Source organism: Scleropages formosus, chromosome 6 (assembly GCF_900964775.1).
Source record: "Scleropages formosus chromosome 6, fSclFor1.1, whole genome shotgun sequence".
NCBI lineage: Eukaryota > Metazoa > Chordata > Actinopteri > Osteoglossiformes > Osteoglossidae > Scleropages > Scleropages formosus.
In genome coordinates this window covers 15,259,771-15,273,114 of record NC_041811.1, presented here as the reverse complement: position 1 = coordinate 15,273,114, position 13,344 = coordinate 15,259,771, and the positions used below count along the sequence as shown (strand labels likewise).

The following is a 13,344-nucleotide window of genomic DNA, read 5'->3' as shown; positions in this document are numbered from 1 at the left end:
AGGGAGAAAATTCAGGATTGGCCACCTTACAATATTTTCAGTAAATAGTATTTATTTAAAGCATACTCTGATTGTATAAATACTTGTCTTTCTGATTTCAAATACATTAAAATGTTGCACATGCCTGTAAATCACAACAGTCATTTTCCAGTAAATTCCTTGTGATTGAATAGGGCACCACTGACCTGGCTTGGCAGCAAATGTTTTATGAACATTTAGGCAAATAAAAACATCGAGAGTGAATTAGAAAGCTTACTGCTTTTTATGTCTTGCAGTGTCTGTACATCACACAGCTTGCATTGGACCTGACCAGCGTGTGGTTAAGTACAGATTTGCAAATGGCTTTGTCCGAACTGGAATTTGAACCCATGACTAGTGGACGATGCAGCAGCCTGAACCAGTACGCGAGCTGCTGCCCTGTGTGTCCATCTGAGGATGCAGTGTCTCACTCTATCGTGTACTGTATGGTACTATACTGTACTGTAATGCTCACATGCTTTGCTTGTGGCGGCATTTTGCAGTTCTACAGTTCTAGGTGGTTCATGCACCCCTTTCCATTCCGGTTATCTTAAGCCAGCTAATAGTGGATAATTTTAAGTCTTTATATAAAATAAAATTTATGGAGTTTATCCACTGAACTTGTTTGCTGACATTTTTGTTCACGCAGGTACACTATAGACTATATTCTCCACACATTATACGTGTTAACTTACGGTGCAAAATGGGTGAATAAAAAGTCCACCCTATGAATGATCCATCGCGGCTTATCACTTCCCTGCTTACAAACACACGAACACTGGTTATTAAAAAATTAGCATGATATTCAGTCTGAATCTTATGTTAAGTGCGAGAAATGATTTTCGGTTAATGATTAATTCTGATAAAAGGGCTTGCTGAAACGTTTGACTGTCTATAGAAGGAAAATAAAATTTGCTGAATACGTCGTTGCAAGAAGTCTTTATTTGGGTTCTGTGGGTGGTGTTTTGTTATATCTTCGTTTTGTTACTGACGGTAAAGATTAGTATTGCATTTTTGGGTCAATATTTACAGCCATATTAACCTCAAACAGACGTGTATAAAACTGCAGACAATTTTTTTTTTTTTTTTCCTTCTTTTCTCCCTGCTCTGCCTCATCCTTTCAGTACGTGCGCAGGAAAATGGTGTCCTCTCTGTGTCACTCAGCGCCTCTTCGCGCCTGTCTGCTGCGCTGCTCCTGAGCATGTAGTGCCAGGGCCACGTCCTGATTGGCTGCGCCGCTGCAGGTCCGTCTCCGCGCGCCCTTATCCTGAGCCCGGCAGCACATCCCGTGCACACCATAACAGCAGCATCATGGACAAGGAGCGGGCCGTCTTACTAGTCTCCTCCAGCATCAGCCGTGGGCTCGAAGCGCGCGACTCGGCGCCTTGGGAAACGTGTCTTCCCGCCGTTATACATCTCTCACTCCAATCTGCCAGGGGCGCCTGCCTCAGTCCGCTGGAAAAAATGCGAGTTGATGCGTCGGAGATGTTGAGCGTGCAGAACGGCTGCGTACAACCGCACGAGCGGCGGGAAGAAAAAGAAGAAAAAGAGGAGGAAGAGCAGGAGAAGAAGAAGGAGGAGGAAGAGGAGGAGGAGGAGCGCGTGGGGAGCTCGGGGAGCCCGCGGAGCCCGCGGAGCGCCCAGAATTATGAGGGGCCCAAGCGCAGTCGCGAGGTCGTGTGGAGGAACGTGTTCCTCATGAGCCTGCTGCACCTCGGGGCCCTTTACTCCCTGTTCCTCATCCCCCAGGCGCACCCTCTTACCTGGATCTGGTGTAAGTGTGTGGTGTGGTGTGGTGTGTGTATTATTTGTGTGTGTGTGCGTGCGTGCGTGTATGTATGTATGTGTGTATGTGTGTGTGTGCGTGTGTGCGCAACAGCTCGACACCGCTGGGTCTCGCCGCGAAATAATCATAATGACATGTCAGACACCGTGTGAGTTGTCATTTCGCAGCGGGCTCTTTTTTTTTTTTTATTTTTTTTTTTTTTTTATAACGTTGTTCTCACGCTGCGTGAGGCGGGAAACAGTTAACACTTAATTATCCACTGATTATTTTTTCGGCCATTTCGTCCTTTTGCTTGCGAAGCCTCCGAATTCGAAGGTCGTGTATCTGTACGCGACCGAATTACGCCAGTTCTCCATTGGCGTAATTCGGTCGTGTACAGAGATAGACGTAGACACATATATATAATATATATACTGGATTCGGGTGGTGGGAAATCGTCGTTTGTAAGTGGACACGTCTTTTTGAAAGCGGTGAGAGATAAAAAGGAGCATAAAAAAAAGGTATTCCATGAGTAATCGAGATTTAAATGCAGAACTACATTAACCAGATCATGCGCAGAACACACCTGTGAGCTTCTCTCCGATTTTGGTCTCCATCACACCAAGTGATGCCGGAGGGCCGTGTCGGTGGTCGCCGGAGTCTGGAGAACGGATCAGTGATGGAGGATCGAGGTCTGCGGTCGGTGATGATGGAGGCCCGCGTTGCAGGGGAGAGCGGCGTGTCGGTGACTGATGATGGTTGAGGTCCATGGTCGGTGATAGTGGAGGACTGTGAAGATGGAGCAACCTCCTTTTTGCGGTGCTCAGTAGTAAAAACCTCGTGGTCCAGCAGCTCAGGAAACATTTTCAGCGTTTCCCTAGGTTCGTGTATGCTAATAATTTCCTCGGGCACCATATTTCCTAACACCTGTGAACATTTTAATCACAGATTACATCTGCAGAATACAACATCTGGGTGAACGGCTTGAATATTTAAGAAGAAAAAACCGTTAGTTATTGGGAGTCTGTTGATGATATGCTTTCTTAGTTCGTGTGTATTAAAGTATAATGTTTTAGATATTCGAAATTCATAATGATAGTTTTGTGTTGGTTCAGTAGTCATGAATTGTGTATTTTATTGGGTTATTTATTTCAGCCTGACCTGTGAAACTGCCCGACTCAGAGTTATTCCATAATGTGACACATGCCGTTTCAAGCCATGGACCTCAGGCTTAACAGTGAGCTGTTATCCTATTGCAGTGTGAGTTCTGATGTTCAGCTTATAGAATTTGTTAGGTGACTAAAGCGCATGTGAATTCGCCCAGTATCCGTGACTGCTTATCCGAAGGGAGAGTCGCGGCAATCCATTACGCTTCCCAAAAGCATAGGGTGCAGATCTCTACGCACACCGGACAGGACACTAGTCAATCACAGGGGCATCACGCACACGGTAGGCAACTTAGAGTCATCAGTTCACCTGAAGTACATCTTTGGACTATGGGAAGAAACCAGAGCACCCAGGGCAAATCCACTGGAACACAGGGAGGACATGTGAACCCCATACAGACTGAGCCAAAATTGTGCATTCAGTTGTGCAGCCCTGGTGCTGCAAGGCATCTGTTATACACAATGTGCCACCATACTGTTTGGCACCTGTGTACCTCTGGAAACATGGAAAAAGCCAAATCTTTTGCTCTAGATACAGATGGACATTTATTGTATTGTAATATTTGCTGATTAATGACCATGGAAGCCTAGGGAAATTTTATACTGAAAATGATGTTGGTTGCTAAGAAAGCCAGATGAACTAAACAATTTGATGAGGAACCCTTTTTAATTTTTTTTATTTTATTATTGTAAAGAATCTCAAATAGCCTGATTGAAAGCAGTAATTATGTATCTGAAAGTCAATGATGCTTGTACATTAATGTTCCATTCATGGTTTTTTCCCCTCTTCTTTCTCTCTGTCCTTCACGCACAAATAGAGCATGAGTCACACTTCATTGTGCTGAGCACACCTGTCAAGTTCCTGCTTGTGCTTCACGTGTGACATGAGATTAAGCCTGAAGCACATTCTCATTCTGGTCCCGATCCCTCAGTGCCGGCAACTCATCACCACTACGTATATGCGAATAGCCATTTTATTTTGTTATAGTTGCCCCGTTCAAAACACTTACACAGACAGCCATGGTACATATTTACAAGGCTATGGTAATGGCTTGGCTAAAATTTCTTGGATTTTCAGCTAAGTGCAATTAGATATTGAATGCCTTTAAGGTAGCATGCCTGTTTGTCTTAATTTTAAGCTTTTTACAGGGCTGGACCACTGTTAAAACCTTGCAATTTTAAAGCTTTTTTTTTTTTTGCCATACATGGGATGTACAAAAACAACCCTTAATGGATACAGTGTAGTTCTCACTGAGGAGAGTAACTTTTTTTAACAGAACAAAAAAGCACACACACACACACACTCTGAAATTGCTTGTCCCGGGTGGGGTCACGGCAAACCAGAGCCTAACCCAGCAACACAGGGCGCAAGGCTGGAGGGGGAGGGGACACGCCCAGGACGGGATGCCGGTCCGTCACAAGGCACCCCAAGCAGGACTCGGACCCTAGACCCACCAGAATGTGGGACCCAGCCACGCCCGCCACACCACCATCCCCCCCCAACAAAAAAAACAAAATATCAAAAAACGTTAAGTAAATGTAATATATTTTGAGCTTTTTTAAAACTGGGCAGGTGGAATGAGTCTATAGTATGAGTCAGTCTGTAGTTTCTGGTTTGCTTGGGTGTTTTGTTTTACTCTTACACAGCGTGGTCCTAAAGTGTATTACTGTCACATTTGTGTAGTTATTTATTGTTAATGTTTTTTTTTTTTTAATCTTAGGGAGAGGGACTGTTCACATCTAGTCATAAATTGAATGCATTAACTGATTTTACTGGATAGCAACATCTGTTTTTCATTATAGTGTTTGTTTTCCCATAGATTCTGTTTTGTAATTAAATGTTCATGCTTAGTGTCTTGTTCACTGTAAACATTCATGCAGACACATTTCATTTATGACTTCTATAAATACAAGCTGCTTTTCATCATAATATACATCATAACCATATGTGGTAAGATAATCTAAAGTAATAGCATTGTTGAATGTCAACATGTTGCAGGGACAACTAGTGCTATTCACTTTGAACCTGCAGATAATTGGTAAGGTACAGCAAGCGTCATAAATGGGCAAACTTGTTTTACATCAGGTTTTGTTTCCATGGAGACAAGGGCTTGACAGAGATTGGTTAGATTCTAATTATCTGAAAACAGATTTGCAAGTTCACAGAACATGCTCAATATTTATGTACATATCTCACCGTCTGTGCACGTTTTCATGTACCGCTTGGTTTATGTATTCTTCTGGTGTGGAAACAATAGATTGGAGGCTGAGTCGGAGCTGACAGCAGACCTCAAGGAATTCAGATGTAAGAGTTTAATTAAGGCTCTTGTCTGACTTTGTCCTGCTGCGAATGCTGCACCAGGCCTGGAAAACATTCCTCAGCCCTTTGTGTGGATGTTGCAGCTGTGGTGAGATATAACATCCAGGGAAGGAATAGAGAGAGGACGGAAGAAATAAGGAGCTAAATTGTTTTTTTTTTTTTTTTTGCTGCTGTAATGATAGCTTGTGCTACAGTAGAGATTACAGAATATGTATCAACACTCGTACATTTAATGCGCAATAAACAGTATTAAAAAGACAAAAATAGTAACATTTATGAGTAATGTTTAGCATACAGTAATTTATTTCAAGACAGACTTGTGAGCATTAGGTTGCCTGTTCAAGATCATGAGGAGGAAATCCATCTGAATGCACAAGAAAGAGTCATCACATTGTGAGGGCTATATTCAAACTAAGACTGGAGCTCAACAGCTGTACCTATCATATCAGTGCATAATAAGATATTAAAATACAATAGTATGAATATATTTTTGCCTTTATAATACTTGTCATATGACTGATGCTACAAAAGAAAGGGTATCCCACCCATGTTCTGCATTTACCATGTTTCAGGACTGGCACTTTAATACGGTTCTGTTAATGTAATATGCATTTTAAAGTCCTCTTGCTCTAATTTTGTAGATATTTCAGAATCTAAAGGTGCATGACAGAAGAGCAAGTGCCAAGTGGTCTAGACAGGCATGCACATGCATAAAAAATGTGACAGTTCCTACTGAAACCTTTATTCCATGGATACTTTTCGACTACATGCGATTATTCCAAAGACCACAGTTGATTTATCAGCACTGCAGATGGTGCTCTGCCTGTTTCTATGGGGAACACTTGGAAAATGGTGAAGAATAGTGCTTTATATAACTGCAGATCCACTCAGAATTTTCTAACCTAGGGTGAAAACTGTAGTGGTGACAGTCAGTCAGGTATATCTATAATGTATAATATAACGATGCATGCAGCAAATGACTTTTGTGTTTTAAATGAAATGCTATTGTCTGACATCGGCCTTCTTGTTCAGTACAACATCCAGTACTGCTGTTCTTTGTGTTGCTTCTAGGTTTATAATGGTTTCAAGAAACAGTTTCAAAGCAGCTCTTTTGTCAGTCTATAAATAGACTGATCCCTTGATCTCATTCGTCATACAGAGCCTTTAGTACAAAATTGTGACAGCAGAATTAGGATAGAAGGGTATATTAAAATAGGGGGGTGCAGTGGGTTGGACCAGGTCCTGTTCTCTGGTGGGTCTGGGCTTCGAGTCCTGCTTGGGGTGCCTTGCGACAGACTGGCGTCCCAATCCTGGGTGTGTCCCCTCCCCCTCCAGCCTTATGCCCTATGTTGCCGCGTTAGGCTTCAACTCCCCGCGACCCCACATGGGAAAAGCGTGTGCGTGTGTGCGTGTGGCTATATTATAATATACAAAGTCTACATTTGTTAAATAACAAGAAACAGTTGGATTCTAGCTGCCCAAAAACAGGTTCAATTCAGTCCAATGCAGGAGTATTTGCTGAAATGGAAAGGTATGTATTTTATATTCATCATGATATTCCATTCACATATCTAAAATAGCCATTGATGATGAAAAGAAGGAAATTCTATCAGTTATCTGTAATGATAGTATACATTCAGTAATTATGTGGAACATTTGATTGAGTGCTTATGGTCATAATTTTTTCAAAGTGAGTATTAATGTAATCTTAAGTAGGAACACTTCCAAAGGGGTACATTTACATTTAAATTTATTCATTTAGCAAACGCTTTCGTCCAAAGCGACATACATCTCAGCAAAATTACAATTTATGCATTACATATATACATTTATTCAGTGTACTCATATGGACATCATGCCATAACCCTGCTGTAGATAATCACATGGATTTATCATAACACATTGAAGAGACTGGTGATACATTGCTGAAGAGAGCATTAGTTAACTCAACAAAAGAAGAGATTTGTTGTTCAGTGCATAGAAGTTCTATGATTGTTCTGGGCTGTGGATAATTCAATTTGAATGTTTGCTTTAAAGAAAGAGAACCTATGCAATGAGATTTGCAAACAAATGTGAATATGGCAGTTTTTTAATTAAGATAGAGTATATTTCAAAAAATTGTCATATAAGGAAACCCAAACACACACAATGTCTGAAGCCACCTGTCCTAAGCAGGTTCGCGGCAAACCGGAGTCTAGCCTGGCAACACAGGGCACAGGACTGGAGGGAGAGGGGGACACACCCAGGATGGGACGCCAGACCATCACAAAGCACCCCAAGCAGGACTCAAACCCCAGACCTGCCAGAGAGTGGGACCTGGCCAAACTCGCTGCACCACCACGCCCCCCCCCATATATAAAGAAACCCTTTACTTTAAATTAATATTATATATTATTTATACAAAGTTCCTTTGGACAAAGGAAAGACTCTTGGTCATTGCTAAGCTACCATATGGAACATTGGCCACTTTCAACTTTGTTTCCTATTTACATATCAATAAAACCTTAATAATAGTGTCATCACTTGGTTTACTTACAGGTTAAGCTCTGTGAAATTCTGGAATATATCTATAATAAAAACAGCAGACAGTGCTGGTGCCTTACAGTTTTCAGGGGTGGGTTTAGATGTGTAGAGTTTGTTTTCCCTATGTTTGCATGGGTAGTCTTCTGGGATGGGCTCTACACCACTGTAACCCATGCTGGACAAGCAGTTGATAGTGGATGGCTGTTCCTTGAAATAACCAAGAATCCTTGTTACTGAAAGTACCATAGTATGAATGCTGAGATGTGAGTGTTTTGGACGGTAAATTCTTAAGAAAGTGACATTTAAACAGATAAAATTTCTTTATTTAGTCATAAGTCACTGTAAGATGAGGCAGGAAACAGGAGATCCAGTTGCCCGTTGCTGTGGGCTTTTATTTGCCTTAGACAGCGGAGAAGGAAGGAGACAGGAAAGGGGGAGCAGGTAACAGGTAGGGAGAGGTTTCGTGCTGGGAGAGTCGGGTCGGTCGGGACGCGGGCGTCGTCTCAGGGTTTGGGTCTGCAGTCGCCTCTGTCTGGTTCTCCTCCTCGGTCTCTTCTTCTTACTGCTGGGCAACGGGGAAGAAATAGGGGATGAAATCAGCCCCAGCTGTGGCTGCTTTGCCCCCGTCTCCGCCCCCTCCTCGGGTGGCCTTGGCATGCTACAGTCACGATTTAATTTGTTTTTTTTTTTTTTGTTTTTTTTTTGTGATTTGAGCCTGAGCTCTGTCAGATTAATAACAATACAGCATATATTTTTTTTAAATGCATGTGAACCAAAATACTGTTATCAAGTCCCCTTTGGAAAAATAAAAAGAAATATGCTGAAATTACTAATTCTGTCCACTTGCTTCACACTTAGCTCTGCCCACTCAGACCCAACCCCTTCCTCCCTTGTGTCCACAGCCTACGTATGTTTCATGATCAATGCACTTGGAGTGACAGCAGGAGCTCACCGCCTTTGGAGTCACAGGTCTTACAAAGCCAAGCTGCCTCTAAGAATCTTCCTCGCTGCTGCTAACTCCATGGCCTTCCAGGTAAGAGGTAGAAAGAAAATTGCCTGCAGGGTAATGCCTAGGCCCTTGTAAGAAGAATTAGCCCCTGAAATTTGTGAAGACCATTAAGTGCCAAAGTTGCTATGTTTTTCAGTTGAAAGAACCCTCAAAGTGACCACAAACAGTGCAGTTTGATAATGTTATTGTTCTGAAAATTGAGCGTGAGTTTATCAATTACTAATAAGCTAAAAGACTGTATAAGGGGAAAACTGATGTGCTGTTTTAGATTTTGCCCTTAGAAAAAGCCTCAATAAAATCATAAATATGGTTCTACTTTTCACTCACATCAAATGAATCCCAGGCCAGACACAACGTATATATGTGTGTGTATCAGATGTACTTAAAACCTCTTTGGAGTTCCCTGTCATGGATGAGGGTCCAAGACTTCATGGTGTTACATTTATTTTGAACAGCTTCAAAACAGGAAACAGCTCCAAGGCTTTTAAATTGTCGGCAAAACTTTAGTCATTTGAATCGATTCCTTTTTCCTTTAGTGGTAAGCATTTCATTTTCTCTCCATGATTCCATTTGTATTAGTGTGAGTGTTCCACTGAGGACACGTCAGGCTCACTGACCTGCAAAACTGTGACAGTTTTTACCCAGAGTTCCCTATGCCTGACATCAGCTGTATTTACCCAAGCCTCGTTACAGTTGACAGCCAGTGCCAACTTTCTCTTTCCTCTACCCATGACACTTCCCCAGGAAGTGAAGCAGTTTGCTACATATAGTTAAATTGGGACTTGGAGCTGAGGACGTTATGAATAAAAACACAGGAGAAGGGAATGCTTTGCAATAACCAACAATCTGTATTCTCAAACTGAATGCATATGCTAACAACAGACAGCTCATAGATAGGCTATATTTATAGAAATATAGCCTATGTATGTATGTATGTATGTATAAAAGATTGCAACTCAGCAGCAACAATAACACTTGTATGCTTATGCTACAACTCCCATTTAAGTGCAGAAGGAAAATGACTGATGCAAAATAGATAACGGTATAAAAACAAAGGAATACGAAACTCATGCACGATCTAGCCTGTAAGCCTACTTGCTGTCATAGTCCTGCTCAGTCAGTTTCTACTTTTCGATCCTGGTTTGTGTGTTAGAAGATGAGGGCATCAACGTGGGCTGGATGAAGGCTCGCCCACTGTTGCGTGATGCTATTCCCAGCCAGAGGAAAAAAATTCTTGTACTTTTGTTGTACTTCAGGATGGACTTGGATATTTTGCGAGTGACAGTAGCACAGGCTTCATCTTTAGTGAAGTATTTCCACACACTTGATGAACTGCTGCTGGTTTGCTGCAATGACCCACCAGGCTTCTTACCTGTTGTCTTCTCTGAGGCATCCATGTTGTTAGTGTCATAATCATGTGATCAGCAACTAGTCGATGTCAAGCTTAAAGCGTCATCACAGAGCAGTGAAGTCGACAAATTGACTAGTCAACTAGTCTGTGCAACCCCTAGTAGCTACTTTGAAAAACTCCAAGTGCTTTCTGTTAGAGCAACAGTAATAAGGCCCTGAGGACATGCCAAGTATCTGGCCCCTGTGTGATCACTGAAAGGAAGCAAAGGTTCTGGTTACACTAAAGCATTATTGACAAACCTCACGTCTCAACATTCATCAGGCTGCACGCCTCATAGTTACATTTTCCGTTATGCTACCACCGTGTTTTTGTATGTTGTGATTACGTGTGCATTTAGTCATGGCATCCATTTCACTGAGACAAACTTGTCTCTCCATCCAGTTCATTTTAGCAGAAAAACCCCTGGTGAACGCTTCCGAGATCCCTGTGTTCCATATTTAGAATGGATGTTTATCAGTGAGACCACCAGTAGTGAAGATATTTTCTGTATGCAAAGGCCAGATGTGGGTACATCTGGACTTAGACCTCAGTTCGCCCACATACAGTATAATGGCCTAATACTTCTCACTATTACACATTTTCAGTGTCAAGGAAACCAGTTCCTGTCCAATCAGTAGACAGCCTGGAGAGTGAGACCCAAAGAGAGAGATTAATGGGGCGACGGAAGGCTTCTGTCTGGATACATATTTAAATGAAATATTCACATTGAGATAGCACTCTGTTTCTTTAGAATTCCTTGTAGTACAAGACATGCATACAACCCAATGATACTGGAAGATGGATATTCCTTATTTCCTTTTTCCTGTTTACTTTGAGGTGTGTCTGAATGAGTGTTGGCCCCTGAGACAGTTCCAAAAATAATAGAAAAAGTTGAAGATCCAATCATAGTAATTGCGGAACCTCCTCACTGACTTTTAAACCCAGATTGGATTCAAGCTGGATTCTGCGTCCAAGGATTTCTGGTTTTGGGTCTGGGCTCAACCACTAGCTTGTTGAACCTGTGGAGACTGGGATTGCTGCTGTTCCCTTTGCCATCACACTTCCATCCATGGAGGATTTGTCATGCTTCAGGCAGCATTCTAGTGTAGTGTATGTTTCAGAAGGCTTATGGAGTTGACAGTGCACACGTACAGGCAAATATCTGTTGCAGTACATTTAAATAACCCACACAGGTCATTCATATCACAGAAAAGTTTAAGAAAAAATTAAAGGCTGGTTTAGGGAGAACAATAATATTAATTGACTGTGAATTACGAAGTTAATCACTAATAATTAACTTTCCTCGCAGTGTATAAATTTGAAGAATTCAAAGTTGATAACTCATGCCTGTCTTCTTCTTTTGTTCTATGTAATGTCTGTCCGTCTTCATTACAGAACGACATCTTTGAATGGTCTCGAGACCACAGGGTCCACCATAAGTACTCCGAGACAGATGCAGACCCCCACAATGCCAAGCGGGGCTTTTTCTTTGCACATGTGGGCTGGCTGTTTGTGCGGAAGCACCAAGATGTGATCGAAAAAGGCAAAAGGCTTGACCTCAGTGACCTCTTGGCTGACCCCGTGGTGGTGTTTCAGAGAAAGTGAGTTTTGCTGTTGTGTTGTGTTCAGTGAGAGCCCTCATAGGGAGCAGGAGCATGTACAACACGCAATAAGAGAGATGGACCATACAATAAGTGCTGTGATAGATACCTCTTTGTTGTTTGGACCCAGGTACTACAAGATATCCGTCGTGCTCATGTGCTTTGTGGTCCCCACATTGGTGCCGTGGTACTTCTGGGGCGAGTCACTGTGGAACGGATACTTCCTGTCCTCCATCCTGCGTTACACTATCTCACTTAATGTCAGCTGGCTGGTCAACAGTGCTGCCCACATGTATGGAAACCGGCCATATGACAAAACCATCAGCCCCAGAGAAAACTGCTTTGTCACCTTCGGCGCAATCGGTGAGCAGCGGTCCTCCCAACGATCTCAACTTCTGAATGAGTGGTCTGCATGTACAGTCCATTGAAGTTTCCATTCACCTGAACTGTATATGTTTAACAGTGGAAGAAACTAGAGCAGAAAATTTAATTTTCTGTTAAGATATTGTTGCATTAGTCAATGTAAAATTAGTAGATTTTTGTTTTTGTTGTAGACTTGTATGGTTTGTGATCTTTTGCAACATTTGGATGGTGTTGGGACTAACCTCATGATCTCATTTTGCCCTTTTTCTCCCCCCCAATGTTGGCACGTCTCCTGTCAATTCCTGTCCCTCAGGTGAGGGTTTCCACAACTACCACCACACGTTCCCCTTTGACTACTCTACCAGCGAGTTTGGCCTGCACCTTAACCCCACCACCTGCTTCATTGACCTCATGTGCTGGCTGGGCCTAGCAAGCAACCGCAAGAAAGCCTCGCCAGAGATGATCCAGGCACGCAAGCTCAGGACAGGGGATGGCAGCGCTTGAGGACCAGCCTCCCGGTTCGGCAGAAACTCCGTTGAAGAACAAACGGAGTGGATGTTGTCATGTTTTAGGGTAAATCTGTTTTCAGAAGCTATCTTTAAGGATGGAGAGATGTATTTTTCTCCCACAACCTCTTTTGTTTGTTCTGTTTTTTTTCCCCCTGCTTCATTTTCCATACTCTGACATTTTAGTGGCATGATTTTTTTCCCAGTTTCATGTTTATTGTTTGAATTCTTAAATTGACATGTCTAATCAATTATTTGGAAAATTCTGTATGTCATAGCTGTTAGTATGTGTGTTCCAAAGCTTCCACTTTGTGATGAAATTATTGGTCTGATAGCTTTTGATGACATGTGTTCCCCTTTTGCATTGCTGAGCCTGAATGGATGGCCATGAGGGTGCTGAGTCCTAGAAGACAGTAGTGTAACCGTGCAACACCAGTTGTTTTAGCTTATATAATCTGTCTGTTGAAATAGCCCTGCAACCTGTTTATTCAACCTCTTTATTCATTTTTGCCTTTTCTTTTTAATGGCCCAATTCTTTTCTGTGCCACTGTATATAATGATGATGCTAATTATTATTATTTCTTGGCCAGCACAGTGTATAACGGTGCTGCCTCACAGCACCTGGGCTGTTCAGGCATAGGTTTGAATTCAACTCGGTCTGTGTGGGGGTTTGCATTTTCTCC

The 13,344-nt window shown here is 42.3% G+C and overlaps 1 protein-coding gene across 1 annotated transcript; it reads left to right on the top strand.

Moving 5' to 3' along the window:
• Window positions 1-958: 958 nt before the first annotated feature.
• Window positions 959-13,324, top strand: LOC108929917 (stearoyl-CoA desaturase 5-like). The gene is made up of 5 exons (XM_018744795.2): window positions 959-1,792; window positions 8,695-8,825; window positions 11,587-11,792; window positions 11,923-12,155; window positions 12,469-13,324. Exons 1-5 carry the CDS (start codon window positions 1,330-1,332, stop codon window positions 12,657-12,659), a joined length of 1,224 nt encoding a protein of 407 aa, XP_018600311.1. The 5' UTR covers window positions 959-1,329; the 3' UTR covers window positions 12,660-13,324.
• The last annotated feature ends 20 nt before the right edge of the window (window positions 13,325-13,344 follow it).